At 33.7% G+C, this 21,216-nt stretch overlaps 1 protein-coding gene across 4 annotated transcripts in view; it reads left to right on the top strand.

Moving 5' to 3' along the window:
* The window catches only part of ERBB4 (erb-b2 receptor tyrosine kinase 4), a 1,156,853-nt gene that overhangs the window by 1,104,079 nt on the left and 31,558 nt on the right, over nt 1–21,216 (top strand). For all 4 annotated transcript variants that reach the window (XM_082691066.1, XM_082691068.1, XM_082691069.1 and 1 more), the window contains exons 21-25: nt 2,032–2,187; nt 4,563–4,638; nt 8,186–8,332; nt 10,769–10,866; nt 12,197–12,367. In XM_082691066.1, coding sequence (XP_082547192.1) covers nt 2,032–2,187; nt 4,563–4,638; nt 8,186–8,332; nt 10,769–10,866; nt 12,197–12,367 — 648 coding nt within the window. The remainder of the gene's footprint in view (nt 1–2,031; nt 2,188–4,562; nt 4,639–8,185; nt 8,333–10,768; nt 10,867–12,196; nt 12,368–21,216) is intronic.

The raw sequence follows: 21,216 nt of genomic DNA on the forward strand, positions 1-21,216 counted from the left end.
TTGAATTGAGCGTCTTCTTATTTTGTCAGACTCACCATTCACTCCTCTCCTGCCTTTATATGTAATGACTCTGAAATACTGAATCACATACCTTTGTCCAAGTACACCATGGTATTGATGCCCCTATGTGTGTTCTCTCTAACTGCAATTTTCCCCTCACCTTGCCCAACTGGTGGACATCTTTCAAACCTTACTTGGGCCTTGGAATCTCTCTGAATGCTCCCATCTCATGCATACTTGCTAGGCTCTACTACAGATGATCATCAAAACAACTCTCCTTAAATGCCTTTATGTGTATCAAAGCAATTCACTCAGGTCTATATTCCATGTCTGCCCATTTCGTTAATAGCTCTGTGCTCCTTCAGTGAACAGATCTTCTCTCTTTTGTTTCCCTGATGTCTAGCACAATGCCTGGGACATAGTGTTGCTCCGTCATTGTGTGTGGATCTGAATATTAACTCGTTGCCAACACATTTTCTGTATTTTGATATGAAGGTGGTAAGAAAGGAAAGATGAATGTTTTGTGGACATTCCTTCAATGGGCAAATAAATGAAAAAATCTCATCTCCAAGGCAATAAGTCTGTTTTTTGATCCCTTAAATCATATAAAGGCTGTATGTTTTTAGATTCACTTTATTCTAAAAGTTTCTAAGTTTGCATACTCAAACAGAAAGCAGTGTTTAGGAAAGAAGACCTCAGTTGTGGGCTGATCTCAGAAAACACTAATAAAAATGGTGTCACCCAACAGCTGACCAGGTGGACCATATCAGCTAGTATCTCCACTGTTGTGTTTAATGGGCATTTATAGTATAGTGTTTGGCCCATGATGCTGTTTGAAGTAATCTTCTCTTTACACTACACTGGGTGTACCTTTCATATTTTTTCTTTCTTTTTTACCTGTGTGATTTATGTGTCTGTTTTCCACAGCTTTTGTTTTTATATCAGCAACCATTAATCTTTAAAGTCCTGCAATTCTAATGTTAACTATCAACAGCTTAGATTTGCGATTGGCATGAGAGTATGCTCTAATCATATTCTAGTGATTATGAATTTGTTTTTGAATGACAACATTTTTTACCTCTGAAATCCTCAAATACAGAATTCCTCTAACACTTCAGTAAGAATATGTTCACTCTAATCTGAGTCTCTGTCTTTACTTCCTTGCTTTTACATCAACCTTTAGTTAAGGGTAATGTTTAATGATTCTTAGTTTCTCTACTGGTAAAGTCATTTGATATTTGTTGCTTCTATGGATTATGAATGTATATATATGAATATATATGAACATACCTGGATATATGTGGATATATGCAAATGTTGGCAATCAGCAATACATTTTATTTTTAATTACTGTATATATTTAATGAAGAAAACATATTAAAGGCTCATTTCAGGGTCATTATAAACAATGTAATTTCACTTGTGGGTTCTTACAATGACTACTAATGTCGTTGAAGTCATTTAAAAAAATTACAGGCTTGTGCCTTTAAGGTATAGTTCATTTTTGCATAATTAATAATATCTTCAGTCTGGATAGAATCTATGATGGTGATTTTTGCACCATTAAACCTTTGTGTGAAATATTTTTAAAAAAATTATGAATGGGTGTCTTTATTGGGAGCAGGTGTGGTACAGGGAGGATGACATGAAGCAGGAATTATTGAGAAAAAACAACTAGAAATATGGGGGTCAGTCCAAGTGTGTGTTAGCTTACCTACTGAGACACGTGTATGCCTCACTAGTGCAAGTGTTTGCAAAAGAGTATAACAACTCCGAGGGGAAAAAGTGACTTAACATTTAGCTCATGTACAGGTAATTCATTCTTTATAGGACTCTAGGGGAAAAGGGCCAAAAGTTATTTGTGGTTTGCTTTTTACCCCAGATTTTTCCTAATTTTTAAAATACTTCAGGATTCTGGCTTTGCTTAAAGAAATCAAGCGCTTGCAACTGAAGGCTAAGAAACTGCTTTTTAGACAAACAGAAAAGCCTAAGCATTGACTGACTCTCTTTCTGGAACTTGGTGTTTTTCAGGGAATGATGTACTTGGAAGAAAGACGGCTTGTTCATCGGGATTTAGCAGCCCGAAATGTCTTAGTGAAATCTCCAAACCATGTGAAAATCACAGATTTTGGACTAGCCAGACTCTTAGAAGGAGATGAAAAAGAATATAATGCTGATGGAGGAAAGGTGGGTGTTTTTTAGAGCACTATGGCTTGAAAATATGATATTTTATCTTCTTACATGATAGAAGAAGAGGCCACTAAATCTGAGTTTAGGAAAGTGTAAAATCTTAATTCCACCATTTGCCTTCTCTCCAATCCAGGGTCAAATATATTATATATACCAATATCAATTTCCCGAAAGTAGCCAAAATAAGGCAGTTCATCTCTAGTGCTCCTTATGTCATGTCCAGTATTGGGAAGTGGGTGGATCCTTAAGTGAACTGGAAATTACACTTTAATCCAGGACCATAGAAATTGTTTCACTGATCCTAAGAACACAGGACTGACCGCTACAGAGAGACACTACTGTTCTTTCATCGATTAGGGAGAAGCCTGGCTACTACCAAGAACCATAACTCACGGGATACCACGAACCATAACTCACGGGAACTTTCGTTCATCCTGTTTAGTTTCTAATCCTCTTACACCAGATAAAACAGATTTCTCTTTTCTGCCTCTATTTTTTTAAGCTTTACTGTAGTATGTGATTGACTAATTTGCTTTATTTAACCTGATGCTCTCCACCAAAATGTAGGCTACTATATCCCGGGGATCTTAACAGTACCGTTGCCTCTTCTACTTTTCTGACTGTCCAGTCTCTGGCCTCGCCTGACAACTGTACTCCTGCCATATGGTCTCAGCCCAGACTTAGTTCCAGCTCTTGTTTTTCATCATCAACCCGCTGTTGAGATCACCATTCTTGGCTAAACTGTGAGGATATCTCCTCTCCATCTAGAGGTCCCTCTAGCTTAATGTGGGAAAACTTAGATCAGGAGAGGCCAAATGAAATAAGCAAATGCATCCTTAACCTATGGTGATGTGTAAACACATGCTAACAAACAAACAAAAAAAGTGATTGATATGTCATTTAAATATGTTTATCATGTGCTTTATTTATCATGAGCCACCCAAATATAGATTATAAATATTTTGCAATGATAGGCTTCCAAATGTTTAACATTGATTTTTGAATGTCATGTAGTATATGATTTTTACATTACTTCATATGATCTCTTATGTAACTATATATGTAATCAAATCCTATCACAAAAGAAAAATTAAAAAATAACTTTCATTTTATAGTATTTCCCAATCTTTCCGTGATTTTATTAGGCTGTTCTGCCAGTTTACTACCAAATTGCAGCAGTTTGAGACCACAGCTTTGAAATTCACTGCAAGATTGCACAGTAGAAGTCTATAAATCACATGACTTCACTTGTCTTAAGAAAATACAGCTGTAGGATTTGTCTAAAGCAAGATTCATTATAGCTCTAAATGCCTGGTAACCATTAAGTCTTTATCAAGCCACCTGTGATTTAAACTTACTTCTTTAACACAACGTCCGTAGTCCATAAAGTCGGCTAACTCCTTGCCCATAGGGAAATCACTTTCAGTGTGTCTTCTGTTCCTTTTCACTGAATACTGTGATTCTGTCATACAGTTGCCTTGGTGTCACCTTGGTGAGCAGCAAACCTCATGATTTCAAAGGCCTGTTTAGTTTTAAGCTTTCATCTGCAGAGTAGAAGTGTTTATCTTTATTCCATAGAATCTCATTATATTTCCAGCTATATAATGCTGCCCTCCCTAGTTGAAACTTAACTCTGCTGACCCCTTAATCAGCAGGGTATGTGAGTTGAGTTGTTTTTCTTGTAGTGATGATAGATTGGTATTGACCCTCTCACATTCTTTTATATAATTCCTGGTCTGAGAATGGTACATGTTTTCAATACTGGCTAACCAACACAAGGGAGATCATCTGTGGTTGGGGAACAAAGCAAGCCTAACTTTGGAATTCATTATTTTAGGTGTTTCAAGTGACCAAATTATATGGATGGAGAAAGTGGGGGCAAGTATAGAAATAGACCATCTTACTGGTAGCCAGAAATTTTCTGAGGGTAAAAAGAATAAGTGAAAGTATAAGGAATCTTATTTTGGGGGGGAAAGGTAGAAGATCATATTTTTAGAAGCATATGTCTTAAATGTTTGGAATCGATATTGTGAGTCATAATATTAACCAGTAACTGAATTAATTACTGAAAATTAATTAAGAATTATAGAAAGTGATACTATTTTACTTTTCATTGTTTATGAAGCCTTTAAAAACAAATATATCATTAGGTTAATTCACTTTATGAATTTTATAAATTTTAATTCATTTTTCTCTGTACTAAAAAATGTTTATTATTATTATATCTGTATTTTCTATACATACAAAAAATACACAATCAAAAAATACAATTGAGGCAAGCCCAGAGACTCATATTTTGGGAAATGAATATAAGAATGTCTTTTTATATAATTATAAGACTTTCACTGTTTATTTCTCTTTTTATTTCTCAGATGCCAATTAAATGGATGGCTCTGGAGTGTATACACTACAGAAAATTTACCCATCAGAGTGATGTTTGGAGCTATGGTAAATAAGTCTTCCTTGTGAATTAAGGGATTTAAGGCAAAAATAAATATATTAGGCTCATGTAAAATATTTAAGCCAGTTTATTTTATTTTGTTGGAAATACCTACTTACAAGCCTTGTTTCCAAAAGGAATTAACTCTTTGCTCTTCTACTTAAAAACAAAACAAACAAACAAACAAAACCCTCTAAACTATATCATTTATCTGTCTTTTTTTTTTTTTTAGATATTTCTTAGTTCTCTAAAATGTAATATATTAAAATCTCAGTTGTCTACCATAACCTTTGGTTTGGTAGCAACTTTTCTGATAATTTTGATGGAAAAAAAAATAACCAATTTTAGTTTAGGAACAATATCATAGAGCATCATAGCCTTGATTTTTCAAAAAACTCTTTGAAAACATATATTAAAAATAAAAGAATGTCTTTTCTATAATAAGAAAGAGGTTGTTGTAATAAAGAACAATTACTGAAAGCAGTAAGGTGAGAGCAAATGTGAGGGGAGAAATAGAAGAGAATATTGTTAATTGCAGTTTTGATTTTAATTTACAAACTACTTTGGAATAAACAGATACATTAGAGAACGAATAATATGAACCCAGAAAGAGTGATTTTAAACTTAGAATATTCATTTAATTGCATTTAACTCAATTGTTGAGATGAGATAATCAGATCTATCTGGCTATTTACAACTGAAGTCCATCCAGGTAGTAGTAAGAATGAATCAAGACCTTTTCTAAGTTTAAATATGTTGCAAAGAACCAGTATTTCTTACAAATTGAAAGCATGATGCCCTTTAAGCAAAAGGCAAAAAGTGTGACTTGAAAGTATGTTACAATTAAGGTTACCAAATTTAAGTCTAGCTTTATCTTTGTTCTTTATTTTTAGAAAAAGACTTAATCCATTCAATCATAGAGAATTTATACCTCTTACCTAGAGAAGCACAAATTATCTTAAAAAAAAAAAAGTTAAGTCATTTCTGTAAAGTGTTTTTTACCTCCACACACCTATGCTATTTATTTAAAATTTCCAAAAAGGTCCTGTGTATTCTACGCACATATTGCATGGAGCACTGGGTGTAGTACATAAACGATGAATTTTGGAACACGGAAAAAATAAAAAAATTTTAAAAAAGCTTTGAAGTAGAAAGTGTGCTGTGCTTGAGATTAGACAAATATAGGGAAACTGCTGAAAAATTTAAGTTGTTGAACTGTGAAGGTTACACAGAACACAAATCTAACATATATATATTACATGAAACAAATTAGATTTTATATCTTAATATTTGAAATTTATATTTTAATATATGATATATATATCACTTTTCTTTTCCTTTTTTTCTATGAATGTTTCCCTCAATTAAATGCAGCAATCTGCTGCAAGCAATTTTAAATAACCTCTAATATAAGTACATAGATAGATAGATGGATAGATAGATTAGTACCCTGCTTTGAAACATAGCCCAGGTTATCAACCCATATCCTAAGGTATTTTAAGATTTTTATGATATATCATAGTTGATTGCAAAAGGCATATAAGGCAGAGAGAAAAATAATGTTGTTTACAATGTACCTTTGTGGAAAATTGCCACCAGATGTGTATTTATTTTTATAAATTAATATAAAAATTAATTTTATAAAAATAAATATGCATTGGCTGTGGTTTATGTTCAAATTATAGGATTATAAGTTTTGAGAGTGTTTCTGATTCAGTTTTCCTGGGACTGTCTTTCTATATCCATCTCTGTTTAACCCTATCTTGTGGTCACTCCTGCAAAGATATAATTGGATTATTATTGGCAGAGGTGGGGGTTTTGATGTTCCTTCTTTTGTTTTTATATTTATTATAGTTTATATACTCTTTATTATAGTTTCTATTATTTTGATTTGTAATTGCTTTGCGATTTTTTATATTAGAAGTTCCTTTTTTTAGAAGTTCTGATAGAGAAGGGAAAGCATTTATAACTGCATATATAAGTTAACAAAATGCCCTCATTAAACACATATTCTATAAATAAGTATTTATATTGACTGAATGAATAGAAATGGACAGCCATCCTCTTCTTAACTTGTTCCAGCCTGCCTCATGGACACTCAGTCTTAATTACTGGTTCTACAGAGCCATTCTTCAATATGCAAAATTAAGTAGGATTTTAATCAAGATCAAACAGTTAAATTGTGTTACTAGTTACATTTTTATTTTATACCTAAGAATCATAAGATGAAAATATTAACAAGAAAAATCAGGTAATTGTTAATGATATTATGATAAAGGATAATTTGAAGTTCACATGTACTTTTATATCTTAAGCTTTGTATTTTTATCAGCCAGTAATAACTGTTATAAGCTAAAAATACCTCAGTTTGAATAAATAATTCATTCCAGTAGGAAAGAAAGCATAGTCCTAATTAAAACATATGTTGTGTATTATACGAACCCATAAAAATTCACTAGGTAAGAATCTTATGCAGAGATTGCTATGTATGAACTTAAAATCCTTATCCTTAAGAAATGATAACTTTTTAATTGTATATTTATGAGATCATAAAGAGACCTATAGCATATACACTATTGTTCCAACCAGAAACATTATTATTATCAGAATTAGCTATTTGCAGGCTGGTGTTTAGGGTATTTGCTTTTACAGAATCACTGTTTCAGTGGTTCAAGAAAGTGATTTCTTATCTAAGGAATCGACTATTATTGATTCCCTTTAATCTTGTGATACCTATTTCACAGGTATTATGTTATATTTGGATCCCTCAGGCTCTCACAGGTGTTAAAGATAGGAATGTGTTTCATTCCATCTGTTCTCTTTGTGTGAGTCAAAAAGAGAGCCACAATGATTTACCATAACATAAGGTAATCATTCTGGCATCCCAGCTTAGCCTATAGGACTTGAAATGGTCATCTCAAAATTCGTCAACATCAGATTTTATCTGCAATCATAATTACTTGATACTGAGCACACATGTATATAATAAATTGTTTGATAGGCTCTATTGCTGTGTAGTGAAAATTAACTTGGACCAGCAAACATTAATATTACCTAAAAGTAGAAATGGGGAATAGACTCTGTATTCTGACATTCGCTCGGAATTGTCTCTGCTACTCATTAAAAAATTTCAAGACAATGGTAAGATAATTGAATTTCCCACAAAGATTTTGTCACTGGGCTTCTCCTAATGGATATAGAAATCTGAAGAGCCTTTCTTTAGACTACTTTTTTTAAAGATTTATTTATGTACTTTAGAGTGGTGGTGGTGGTGATGGGGGCAGTGGGGGGGTGGATGAAGAGAGTCTTAAGCAGACCAGGCGCTGAGCGTAGAGTCTGAGGTGGGGCTCGATCTCATGATCCTGAGAGGACCACCTGAGCCAAAACCAAGAGTCTGGATGCTTAACCAGCTGTGCCACCCAGGCACTCCTCTTTAGACTTTTTTTTTTTTTTTTTTTTGCCTTCCAGGGAGTTTTCTTTTGTCACTGGCATTCTGCTGGTTTCTTCAAATTATGTTGTTAACATGCTTATGTAAATGTTTGATCTCTAATTTAGGAGTCACTATATGGGAACTGATGACCTTTGGAGGAAAACCATATGATGGAATTCCAACCCGAGAAATCCCAGATTTATTAGAGAAAGGAGAACGTTTGCCCCAGCCTCCGATCTGCACTATTGACGTTTACATGGTCATGGTCAAATGTAAGATTGCAAAATAATTTTATCATCACCATCATCACGCTTAGTAAAATAATAGAATGGATTAATCTACCTGCCTTATGTTTTTATATATTAAAAAATGTGAAAGCTCAAAAGTAATTATGAAAAATCTTGTAAACACCTGTGTTTTTGGCTTGTTGTTAATAGGAAGCAATATGCATCAGTATGCATGCTTTCACATTATAAAGTTGAAATTCTATGACTCTTACTCTTCTGATTCATTTCACTTTGATTCTTGTCATTTCCGTGACAATCAAATTGTCTTTCACAAAGAGATGTAATTAGTCACAATAATGTTAGTAATCTTTATAGGAAAATAGCGGTCTAAACAAATGATCTAAATATAAAGAAAGAAAGCTTGAAACCGATAGTTTAAAAAGATAAATTAAATGGAAATAGGTTTACCAGTTTTAGTCAACAGGAAATTAGCAGGGCAGAATGGGAAGTGAGAAGACATGTATTTCTGCAGTGAAATAAAAAGATTACGAATGTTTGTTTTTTTTTTTTAATTTGATCATTTGTTTACATCAAACGCTCTTACTTTTCTTTCTTCTTTCTATGCCCCAGACACATATGTATTATAAATGTGTTTTGGCAGCCTAGGCTCTTAATTTAAATAGAATTAGGGAAGTCTCTGGAGTTTCCTGCTTAATTTAAGTGAGATTAACATTCAGCAATCTTTCTTGTGTAATCTGGGGTTTTCCCCTTTTGATTTACACAGGGTTAGCAGAGAAACAAACTGGTGAAGGTGAATAAGCATCTTATTAATACGAGACTTTGGACCTAGGTCTACTCAGATTTATATTCATGACATGCGTGATACATTCTGTCAGTGAGGGAAGAAATAAAAATGTGCTTTCCAGTTCAGGTCAGCTTGCCCTTTTCTCTAAGCATAGTTCTATTTACTCAACATTTAGTTAGAAAGAAACTGATACCTCCCGGCGAAGTTAACCTTTTTTGATTCCAGTAGTTCCAGAAACACCTATTTCCTCATTAGCATCTTGGTATCAACAGCATTTTTTTTTCCTAAGTGGATGCAAATAGTTGAGCTTTGTTAAGAGAGAAAAAAAATTCAGCTAATATTAATGATACATGAAATGACACCCAAAGACTTCCCAGAACAAGAATAAAAATTGGACTCCTGGAAAAAGGAAATAAACCTTATAGCTTTATTGGAACAAACATCATTCAGTAGTCATCTATGGAAGGAACTTTAAAGAACATGCATGCATTATATGATGTGATCTCATAACTAGCATCAGAAGTGATTTACATACTTCATTTAGCTGCTCTGATGAAACAATGAAAAATGAGGAAAATATTTTGCCTAATAGGGAGTTTTACTTTGCTTTTATGAGTTTTAATACCTAGGAAGAGGGTCATTTGGCAAGAAAATAAGGAAAAGCTAGGTGCTTTTATTCTTGTGATCTCATCAGCTAAACAGAGCCTGGGGAGATAAGACCCACTTTATCTAGACTCCCAGCTAAATAATAATACATACCTTGAAAATTGCTGATAGTATTTTTATGCTGCAAAGGCTAGTACTTAGATAAGCTAATGGCTATTGCTAAACAAACATTACCAATCATTTTGCACTGGCTTTTTCCCCACCAGGAAAAGAGTAGCATGAGAAAGTTGCTTTCATTTCCCTTCTCCCCCCGCTATGCTGGCGTACTGCATTGTAACCAAAGCTCCATGTTACTCCTGACATAAAATAATAAATTATATATCCCTATCACCTCTTCTATTACCATCAAAAAAAAGTTAAAAAATAAAAAAGGCATTCTCTCCATACTTAAGGAAATAAAAAAGAAATCAAAGCTTCTGTAAGTTCCCATAGTCAGCTTAGGTTATGTTTTCTAAGAAGAAAAATTAATTTTAAATTAGATCAATAAAATAAAAATTTTGGTTATTCTTTTTTCTTTTTTAAAGATTTTATTTATTTCTTTGACAGACAGAGATCACAAGTAGGCAGAGAGGAAGGCAGAGAGAGAGGAGGAAGCAGGCTCCCTGCTGAGCAGAGAGCCCGATGCGATGCGGGGCTCCATCCCAGGACCCTGGGATCTGTGCAGCATTGGCGATATAGTGGTGAGCATAGCTGCCTTCCAGGACCCTGGGATTGTGACCTGAGCTGAAAGGCAGATGCTTTAACCCATTGACTCACCAAGGCGCCCTTAAAAATTTCTGTTATTCTATCATATATTTCATTTACTTCTGAATATCAACAAACTGATTGAGATAGAAGCTCACCTATTGGATTGTTTCTTTCTTTAGCTTTCTTTGTGTTTTTTTTTTTTTAGATCATTATTATTATTAAAACAACATTTTTCAAACCTAGCCTATGTTTTCATAAAATTAACATCCTACTTCTTCATAATTATGGATAGAATGACTTTTGTGTTGTGTGTGAATTTTCAGGTTGGATGATTGATGCTGACAGTAGACCTAAATTTAAGGAACTGGCTGCTGAATTTTCGAGGATGGCTCGAGACCCTCAAAGATACCTAGTTATTCAGGTTGGTACAGATCTGGTCTTTAGAACTGTGGAAATCACTGCTCATACGTCGATTAAGCAGAATATCATGTGAAATGACTTACAAACAAGGACCTTCCACTTGATGTCACAACTACTTCTAAGAATCTTCCCTTAGTATTCAAGGGCCCCCAGTACTAAACAGGCAGATAATTATGATTATCCATATACATAAGCAGTCCTTATCCCCAGACAAGTCTTCGAGCACTCTGCTTTTTATTAACATGCATTAAATCACATTCATTATTATAATCTTTCCTTTTCAGAATAAAAGAAAGATAGATTTTTGTCTTAATCTTGGCCATGGTTGAAGACAGTGAATTAAAAGTTTCAATATATTGACATTTAATTTCCTAAAAACATATTTATTAATGTGTCTTGTTTGGGAAGGTATACAGTATCCAAGCAATAATTCAGATTCAAGTGAATTAATGTACATATGAATCAAATGATAGCCTCAAAGAACATTTTATATTAAACAGTAGAAAAAATGGATTAGATAATTTAAAAATTGTAGTATTTATCTATGATTATTTTTACCTAAATCATAACCAAACACACCCTGAGTTACTTTTTCCTCAGGAATTAATTTTCCTCAGGAAAGCAAGGTAGCATTTATCCTCCTATCAATAGTCTGACATCACGATAAAAGCCAGGTTTTAGAATAGTTTCCAGTTATCTTTTTCCCAAATTAATTTGCACAAACAATGGTTTACAAAAATATCTATAATTTTGAAAAATGAAAAAATCATGTAGAAGAAATAGTTGAAGGAAGAAAGAGTAGGATTTTGGTGTCTCTCCCACTGTCATTTATATGATTTGCCCCTTGTGCTGTGATTTGGAAAGCTAGCACGTTAGCAGTGTTATGTTATAGGACAAATCATGGAGCCTGTGTGTCCTGAGAACACTACAATGTCAAATCAACTCAATAAAGTAAAGTAAAGGTTGATAAATCTATTGCCCTTTATTATTTATTCTTAAAGTCACAGCTCAAACATCCTGGCAATGAAGCCTACCGTTATTCTCAGATCTGAAATAGATGATGTCTCCCTCAAAACAGCCAGAGTATCCTGCTCTACTCATCTCTGATGGCATTTATCACAATCTGTTAAATGTATTTATCCTACCCTGTCACATCTAAGTGTGTTACAGGCTTCTTCATGACTGGTACTTGTGCTAAAGAATTATGTTTTTAAACGAGTGCATGGATTTTCAACCACTTGTTTTGATATTCCGTAAATTTGCTGCAAAGTCCGCATGTTTCAGAAGAAAGGAAGAATTATCTTTTCTTTGTCTGGTGGGCAAACTTTTAGGGTGATGATCGCATGAAGCTTCCCAGTCCAAACGACAGCAAGTTCTTTCAGAATCTCTTGGATGAAGAGGATTTGGAAGACATGATGGATGCTGAGGAGTACCTGGTCCCTCAGGCTTTCAACATCCCACCTCCCATCTACACTTCCAGAGCAAGAATTGACTCAAATAGGGTAAGAAATAATCATCTACCACCTCCCATATTGTTTCTGAGGAATGAAATCATGCAGGGGCTCCCGGGTGGCTCAGTCATTAAGTGTCTGCCTTTGGCTCAGGTCATGATCCCTGGGTCCTGGGATCAAGTCCTGCATTAAGCACCCTGCTCATCAAAGAACATGTTTCTCCCTCTCCCACGCCCCCTGCTTGTGTTCCCTCTCTCTGTCAAATAAATAAATAAAATCTTTTTAAAAATTAATACAAATAAATAAATAATAAAAAATAAAGTCGTGCAAATATATTTTAAGTCCTAGAATTACAAAATAATTATGCAACTCATTTCAACAGGATTCCTAGATTAAAAATATACTCTATCAATGAAGATAGGCCATGTATTGTTAATTTTGCAACACAAGCATGGGAAATATGATAAGTACTCTAAAATATCTTTAGTATTTCAAGATGAGAAATGTTTTCTTTGTCTTATGTTAGTTAAACCTTAGTTTTTAAAAATCTACCAATTCAATTAACAAAAAAATCAACCCATTCAAACTAATAAAACTGTGTCTTTATAAATAAATGAAAATTCTTAACGAGGTAGGCTCTCTTAAAAAGATGGTATGATCATAGTCAAGAGGTGATACAAGTACAACTCTCTTTCACTTAAGAGACTAAATATTCTCTGTCAACTTGAAGTATAAACAGAAAACTTCCATAGTTTGGACTTTAACAATCATTTTGGGAAGACTGCTGAATCATTTCTAAGAGGTAGATTGAAACTTCAAAGGAAACTTCTGAAAAGAATTTGCATTTAATATTAAATATTTAGCCCACTCTCTATGAATACCATTCTTTTTCTGAAAATTGTCAATCCACATGTTTGGTTATTTTTAAAAATTCATTCATTATTCACTCAACATGTATTGGGTATGTCTGTATGCGAGACATAATCAGTTACTTGAGGTTCAAAGAATTTTGACAAAACTCCACCTTCAAGAAGTGTCCAGGCTCCTGCATTTAAGGACATTATCACAGCCAGTGAAGCAAACTATTCATCTTGCCCATAAGCATGAGAAAACTGTCCACCTGATGCTTATTTTTCAAAATGAAGTTGTTTGCTTTGTTTCAGATTCACAGCAATAATAAAGTAACACTCACCTGGTGCTTACTCTGAACCAACACATGTATACTAAGTCTCCGAATCCTTACAGCAATTTCTTTGGATTCTATTATCATCCTCTCCATCTGACAAATGAAGAAAACTTGTCACAGTTGAGGTATTTGACTGGTGTCAGATAGTTAGCCAGTGGAATGGTAGGATTCTAATGCAGGCAGTCTGTCTCTACTACACATACTATTGCTTCAAAGTTATTGGACCATGTTATCTTCACGATACAATGTTTTTCTTGACATCTACCTCGCTGTTTGAGGTAACTGTTTCTTGGAAAATCCTCCAGGTGATTTTCTTATGAAATGCATTCCTCAGCCTACTCCATACCTTTTGTTCATTTGCTCCATTCGGAAGGGCTGATGTAGAAAGAGGCAAACAAAACAAAACAAAACACCTCAGTTTTTCTTTCCTATGAAAAATATTCCATCCCAATGGGGAGAAGATAACTAAAAGATTTAAATATTAAATCAATTGATAGTCTGTGAACATCAGAACTGTTTATAGGAAGAAACAAAGTCTTTCAGGTGTATAAAGGAATAAGTTTTTTTCCCCATTTTATGCTTAGCAAAGTGGCCAACTTGTAACTCTGGTATTTAAAACTTTATGTGACATATTAGTTACTTTTATTAAAACAGAGACATTTCAGGGGCACCTGGGTGGCTCAGTTGCTTAAATATCTGCCTTCAGCTCAGGTTACCATCCCAGGGTCCTAGGATCAAGTCCCCCACTGGGCTCCTTGCTTAGAAGGGAGCCTGCTTCTCCCCCTGCTTGTTTGTGGGCTCTCTCTCTCTCTCACTCTCACAAATAAAAAACAAACAAAAAAAGAGAGACATCTCAGAAAGTTGTTTTCTTTCCTTAATATGAAATGCTATAAAGGTCAACAGCTGGAATCTTTTGCTTTTATAAGCCTTCTAAGATTCCAACTCTGTTCATTTTAATTTAGGCGCAATGCAAGGAATTCTTAATAAAGGTTTGAATTAACTAAATGAAATTAGTGAGACAAAGTACAAGCCACTTGAGAAATTATTTGACCTTTAGTCATCATTTCTTATTCCACATTATTATTTAAACAATGTTATCCGTAGATATCTTTTTAGTTTTTCTGGTCTTTGTTAAGGGAATTGTTCTTAAATACCATTTTATTTTCAGACATTAAAAGGCCTTATTAATCACCTGTATTTCCTGTTCTTTAAAAAAAAAATCTAGTTTTTATGTAGCTTCTATGGTAATTTCTAATTTTTGCAAATGCTGTTTTCCCTGTATAAAGCTAAGTTATATTATTTTATAGTTAGAAAATAAATTACTTCAACTTTAGGTTCTGTGCCAACCTAGGTGATAAGGGAATATCTTAGAGTGAATTTTAATCGAATGTTTCTTGAGCATATCTGTTGAACCTTGAAACCAAAAATTATTTCAGTTTTTTAATATAGACTATTTTGCTAACTAACTGATAAGTTTTAGGTAATGTTCGTAAATGTCTTCCCAAGTTCTTTCTTCATTTATAAAATAAATACAATGGTAGTCAACTTATGTGATTGTTAACTAATTATCTTTTAAAAAGTGCCAGGCAACTTCTTACTCTTTTCCAAAATCACTCAAATTTCATTTTTAGTTATTTCCTTGTCAATATCGTAAATAACTACATTTTCTTATAAAGTTTTCTTTCTTTTTTTTTTTAAGATTTTATTTATTTATTTGAGATAGACTGTACAAGCCTGTGTGTGAGCACAAGTGGGGGCAGGGGCAGTGGGAGAGGGAGAAGCCAGTTCTTCACTGAGCAGGGAGCCAGACCTCCGGCTTGATCCCAGACCCAGAGATCATGACCTGAGCTAAGGCAGATGCTTAACCAAGTGAGCCATCCAGCTGCCCCTCTTATAAGGTTTTCTACACATTATCTATTAAAAACAAAAAAACAAAGAACCAAAAAAAAAAAAAAAAAAAAAAAAAAAACCAAAAACTGTTCCTTCAGTCACTACTTGACAAGCAAATTATTTCTGCTGATGTACTTTTATAGCAAATAAGATATGGAAGTCATTTCTTCTATAGTGCTTCTAGTTAGTTCAAATTCTGTATGTATTTTGATTCATTATAACTTTAAAGCAATGAGTCAATTAAAAATACAAGGTTGACATTTATCCAGCAAATTGATAGATACAAATGCAAGTAATGCTAAAAAAAAAAAAAAAAGACCAACTAATTTATAGTTGTTGTGTTATTATTTTTATTGTTAGTGCCTTTTTAATTTTATCTTAAATACCTTTATCACAATAATATACCAAAAACTATTACTCTAGCATGACGTGAATGGGAAAGCTTGAGAAATTGTCGAACTTCTACAAACTTCAGTTCTGCACATCTGTGAAATGGGATTAAAAAAAATAGTATCAAATTATGGTGAAGATTAAGTTTTTAGTATATCAAAATGTGTTCCTAAATTGATGGATATGTAGTAGATACTCAGTAGTGTGCAAATAAATGAAGACCCACTAAAAGAGAAAGGCGAAGACTCTTTATTCAGAGCTTGCTATATAACAAGGGAGTTAACCACTGCTACTTGTAATCTGCAGAGACTTAAAGGCAGGCAAAACAGTGGGAAAGCTTTATAGTGGAGAAAAGGGACGGCTTCAAGTGTGCGTTGGTTCCAGGCTTTTCATGTGGGGAAGCTGTAAGGGGGGTAATTAGAAGTGAGGCATTCAATGTGATTAGTTAAAGGTGCGTATTTGTCTTACTCTGGTTTCTCCTAAATTGAAAGTGGTGACACAGTTTAGTGAAACTGTTAGTTAATCAAGTCTTGACTGCTTTGGTTCAGTTATTATAGATGTTATTGTTTAGCTTCCTGGATTGCAGCTGGAGGTAACAATGTGACTTCCTCAAGTCTGACGTAGAGCAGGTTGGCTTTCTAGGCTGTTTATTGTAGATATGATTTTGTAGTCAAGTTGCCGTAAGCTGTAGACTTCTACTTTTATGTATGGTCTGGCCTCTGTCCATTTGTGTATTCAGTTTGTAATAGGTTTTAGGTTCCATTGCTGCCTTCTTTCTCTCTTGATATATTTATTTAAGTACATAATGGCTGGTACTTTCAATTAAATGCCTGCAATGTTTTTGAACTTTTATATAGATATTTTTCTGTTAAAAAATTTTTGTCTCTCTTTTTTTTTAATTACCCAGATTTGTATTTCTTTGGCATAGTGAGTTGTACACCAAATACAGCAGCAATTAAGAAAAATAGCTAATAATGTGATGTAGCTAAAGATACATTAGCTTTAGTGATATCAGAAATTTTTATTTAATTTAAAAACTTCAGTGCACTTTTGTAGACAAGGTTTCAGTTGTTGCAGGATCATTCAGTCATTGGTGATGAATAGTTTTAGAGATGCAGTGTTCCACGTCTTTGAAAACATATTAGCTAATTCTTAGTTATCCAGACCAGGTGAAGACAAAGGAATTATATCTGCTGCCCATTGGTGTAGCAGGCGACCCACAATGGATCTCTCCTTGCAATTTAAACCTTTCTCCACTTCTTTCATGTCCTCTAAGAAATAACTTTATTAACGGATCCATTTTTTTCCTTTCTTTCCTAGAATAGGTTATATAAGTGAGTTGAAAAACAGGAAATGTAGGCAGAATAAATAAAGGATGAAGAAAAATAAAGGATCTTAGTATCTCAAAAATGAGACCAGTTTCTAAATAATTAATTATTGGCTGAATATTTGGCTGATCATAAAATGGGATTTCATATATTTTATTTTGTGCTACTACCACATTTCCCTCAGATTAAATTTTGTAACTTTGATAAAAGTATCCTAGGAAGGTTACTACACACATCGTAATTCCCTTTAAGATTTTTACCAATTCACCACACAAAATTAAAAATCCAAGAATACTTGGTCTTCTCTATCGGATTTATGATAGTGTGCTAAATGTGCTTCCTAATGATATATATAAGCTAGAAAAAAATTCAAGCAATTAGATAATGTAGGAACAGTGATGTCATTTTTAATAATAACTATTTTTTTAAGATTTTTATTTATTTATTTGACAGATCACAAGTAGGCAGAGAGGCAGGCACAGTGAGAGTGAGAGAGAGAGGAAAGCAGGCTCCCTGCTGAGCAGAGAGCCCGATGTGGGGCTCGATCCCAGGACCCTGGGATCATGACCTGAGCCGAAGGCAGTGGCTTAACCCAGGTGCCCATAATAATGACTTTTTAAAATAGAATTTTCAAATGTGTTTGTCTTTGCTGCTCAAAAAATCAAAGCCATGATTTCTTATTTTTTGAAATAATGAAACTAATAATAGTAATATCAGCTTAAACCTATTGAGTGCTTTCTATGATCAAGGTACTATGCTAAGTGTTTTAAATTAACTATTTCACTTTTATTTCACTAAGTCCTATGAGGTAGACATTAATATTTGCCTCATTTTAAAAGTTAAGAAAATTGAATATGGAGAGTTTAGATAACACAAATAACAAGAAGCAAAGCTAGAAATTGAGTCCAGCTTTCCACAATCTTACATGGAGGCCATACCTAAAATTACAGTGGGCTGGGGGAAAGTTCCTTAAGTTGCTATTAAACTTCTTACTATGTATGAAACTAACACTTTTCATACATTTAATGGTTATTGGATAAAAGAAAGTAGGTTGGATGTCTGGAGTCTCACACCCTAGAACAAACTCTTTCGCATTACCGCCTTAACCCTATCATTTAACCAAATTCAGTTTCTTCATATCAGTGATGAGAAAATTGAACTAGATCACTGATAAGTTCCTTATAATTTTAAAAATTACTTTATTATTGAACGACTTTTTTGAACTAGTTATTATATTTTATACATTTATATATCTTCTAGAGAATATTTAACTGGAAAATGACCAAAACCATTTTGGGTTACCTCTACATACTTTCGTTCTTACGTGATTTAATACAGAAGAGAAAAACTTAAGGATACAAGTGAAGGAAGCATCTCATAGCTAAATGATGTAGTGGGAGAATTTTGTGATGATATAACAAGGTTACTCTGGTAGCAATTTACCAAGGATCAATATCAATTCTAACAACAGCTGCTTCTTGATGATAAATGATTGTAGTCTCAGGATATTGGTTTTACATTTCTTCCAAAATATGTCAAGGATTCCTGCATGGTATCCTTGATGTGATGCTTGGGATTTTTTTTTTTTTTTTAAATCTATTAAGCCTAAAGAAGGAGATCTTCCTACTATGACATTTCATATCACTAGATACTTTTTGTTTCAATGTTTTCCCCATCTACATAGTAATTTTTAAATTGTTCAAGTCATTATGGTGAAGGAATAAATGAATTAATACAGGAGCTAGGCACTGTGTTGGACAATGAGTAGCAAATCAAAAGTCCTGCCTGAAAAGAGTTTGTCTTCTAGTTGAGGAGATGATTTTTTGCAAACCATATGCCAGGTATTATAGGAAATGGCAAAGGAAAACAAATCAGCTTAAGTGTCTACAGAATGAGCTGTATTTGAGCTGTAGCATTATTAGAGAATGAGGGTGTAGCTTGCAATAGGAGTTTTGGTAGTGCAGGTTTGAAATGAGTCAGAAGGAAAGCTAAACAATAAAACCAACCAACCAACCAACCAACCAAAACCCACATGAACAAGGGCAAGGAGATGTCTTTTTGAGAATACTTTTATAAAATCTGTGTTTTTGTAATATTTCCATTATGTACATGTTGAGAACTCTTTTATGTTATCAGAGTAGGTGGGGTGGGCTTCCTCCCAAATTTCCTATTTATCATTGTTAGGAAGGCTTGAAATATGATTTTGAAATCTCTTGATTCTCATTAAAATCATCCAATTCAAAACAAAATCCTTTTATGGCCTTCCTCGAAACAGCTCTCAAATGTCTCTTTCCTCTTTCTTTTGTCATGATTACAATACAGGCCCTCATAACTTTACAGAAATTACTAAGATGTCTCCCTACAGACATCTGCATTTCTTTAAATGGGCTTTATTTCTAAATATAGTGTTTACATTGTCCCAATAAAAGACAATATTACTGAATATTTGAGCCCTAATTCTTTTCATTTCTTTTGTTTTCATCGATTTAGATTATACCTATCACTTTTATCAATGAGATAAATCTGAATGATATATGTTATATAAGAACTCTCTTTATATGATATATAATCCTATTGTCAACAATGGTTGAAGGATTTTTGAACATTAATCCTGGGAAATTCCGTTGGTCATTCCAGTTGACCAGTCTCTGAAATTTATTTTTTACTACCCTCTAGCTCACACACACAAAATTGCCCAGAGCTCTAAGCATTTTCCCACTGTTGATCTCTTTCAAAATACAGATCATGTTGGGGCTTTCTGTTTTAGTTTGGAGGTGTGAGTAGGTAGTTAATTTGTTTTAACAAAGAGGTCTCTTTCCAAATGCATTACAGATTTGTCTCTTTTTTTACTAAATGAGAATATAATGTCGAATTGCCTTTGCTTATTCTTCAAAGTTCTTAGCAATGACAGGGATCTTAAAAATGGTTCTAAGATCTCTGATTTACCACTAATTTGAGAATATTCATTCCTCACCCTCTCAAATGATAGTTTTTATACAGTAAAATATCAAGTGACCTTTTTGCGCAGTGTTTTCTCTACCAGTGACTTTCTTAAAATCTGGATATATTATTTTATTACACTATTCTTTGTAAACTTTTCTTCTCTTTTTCTTTTCCCCATTGCTAACATTCTTCTATTTCTCACTGACTTCCTATGGGTTTTCATTGAATTTAGATCATGACATCCTGTTAAACATTATGTGAAACCCTTTATAATACCTGCTCTAGATTCTTCATTTAAACTTATGTTAGAAATTGCAAACAAAATCAAAGTATCTTTTAATTTCTCAAGTAAAGATTTTTAGACCTCCTTCTCTAATTCTATCTTCAGGTATCATAGAAATCACTTCTAGTAGATTTGGACTTTGGGAAGAACCTCTTTGTTGTAGCGCATTATGATTTCCTCTACCGTTGTTTCTTTATTCTTTAGAGTATCTGCTTTTTCTGTTAGTGAATGATTGTATAACCTTCAACATTTTTTCTTATAATAAATCTTAGTATTATTTCTTTTCTCTCCAATCTATAAACAAAGTCCAGTACTACATGTGTGTAAAACTCAGTACCAATGCCTATAAATGTGTGCTTACAGATTTGATTGAGTGGAATATTTCCTATGTCCTCGTAAATTGGAGTGATTTCTCCACTCCTGCCACAGGCTAAAGTAGCAGCAAGATATTTAGAACTTCCCAGCTCCAATCTTGATGAAGGAAAAGAGGTTGGCAGTACATACATACATACATAGCAATACATTATTTCGTGTACATTAAAGTCTGTGCTCCCACATACACAGAGACAGGAGCTCTCCTTATCAAATCAACAAAATAATCTTCTTCCCTATCATTTACCACTGCCTTTTCCTTCCTTTCTCCTAGCTTATCTCCTTCTCTGGACACTTGTTTCAATGAGATTTTCCCTAGTTGAAATATAACCAGTAGAATAGAAATATAACCTGTGTAGTTTGCCCTTGACCCACGTAAATAGATCAAATAAATATAGTAATTTGCAACGCTCAATGTCCCGTTGTAGTATGAGATGGATGCATAAGTAACTATAAACTCATGGAGTATCAGAGTGGAAGGGGTCTTACAGCCCTTCTAGCACAAACT

Source organism: Mustela nivalis (genome assembly GCF_964662115.1).
Source record: "Mustela nivalis genome assembly, chromosome: 11".
NCBI lineage: Eukaryota > Metazoa > Chordata > Mammalia > Carnivora > Mustelidae > Mustela > Mustela nivalis.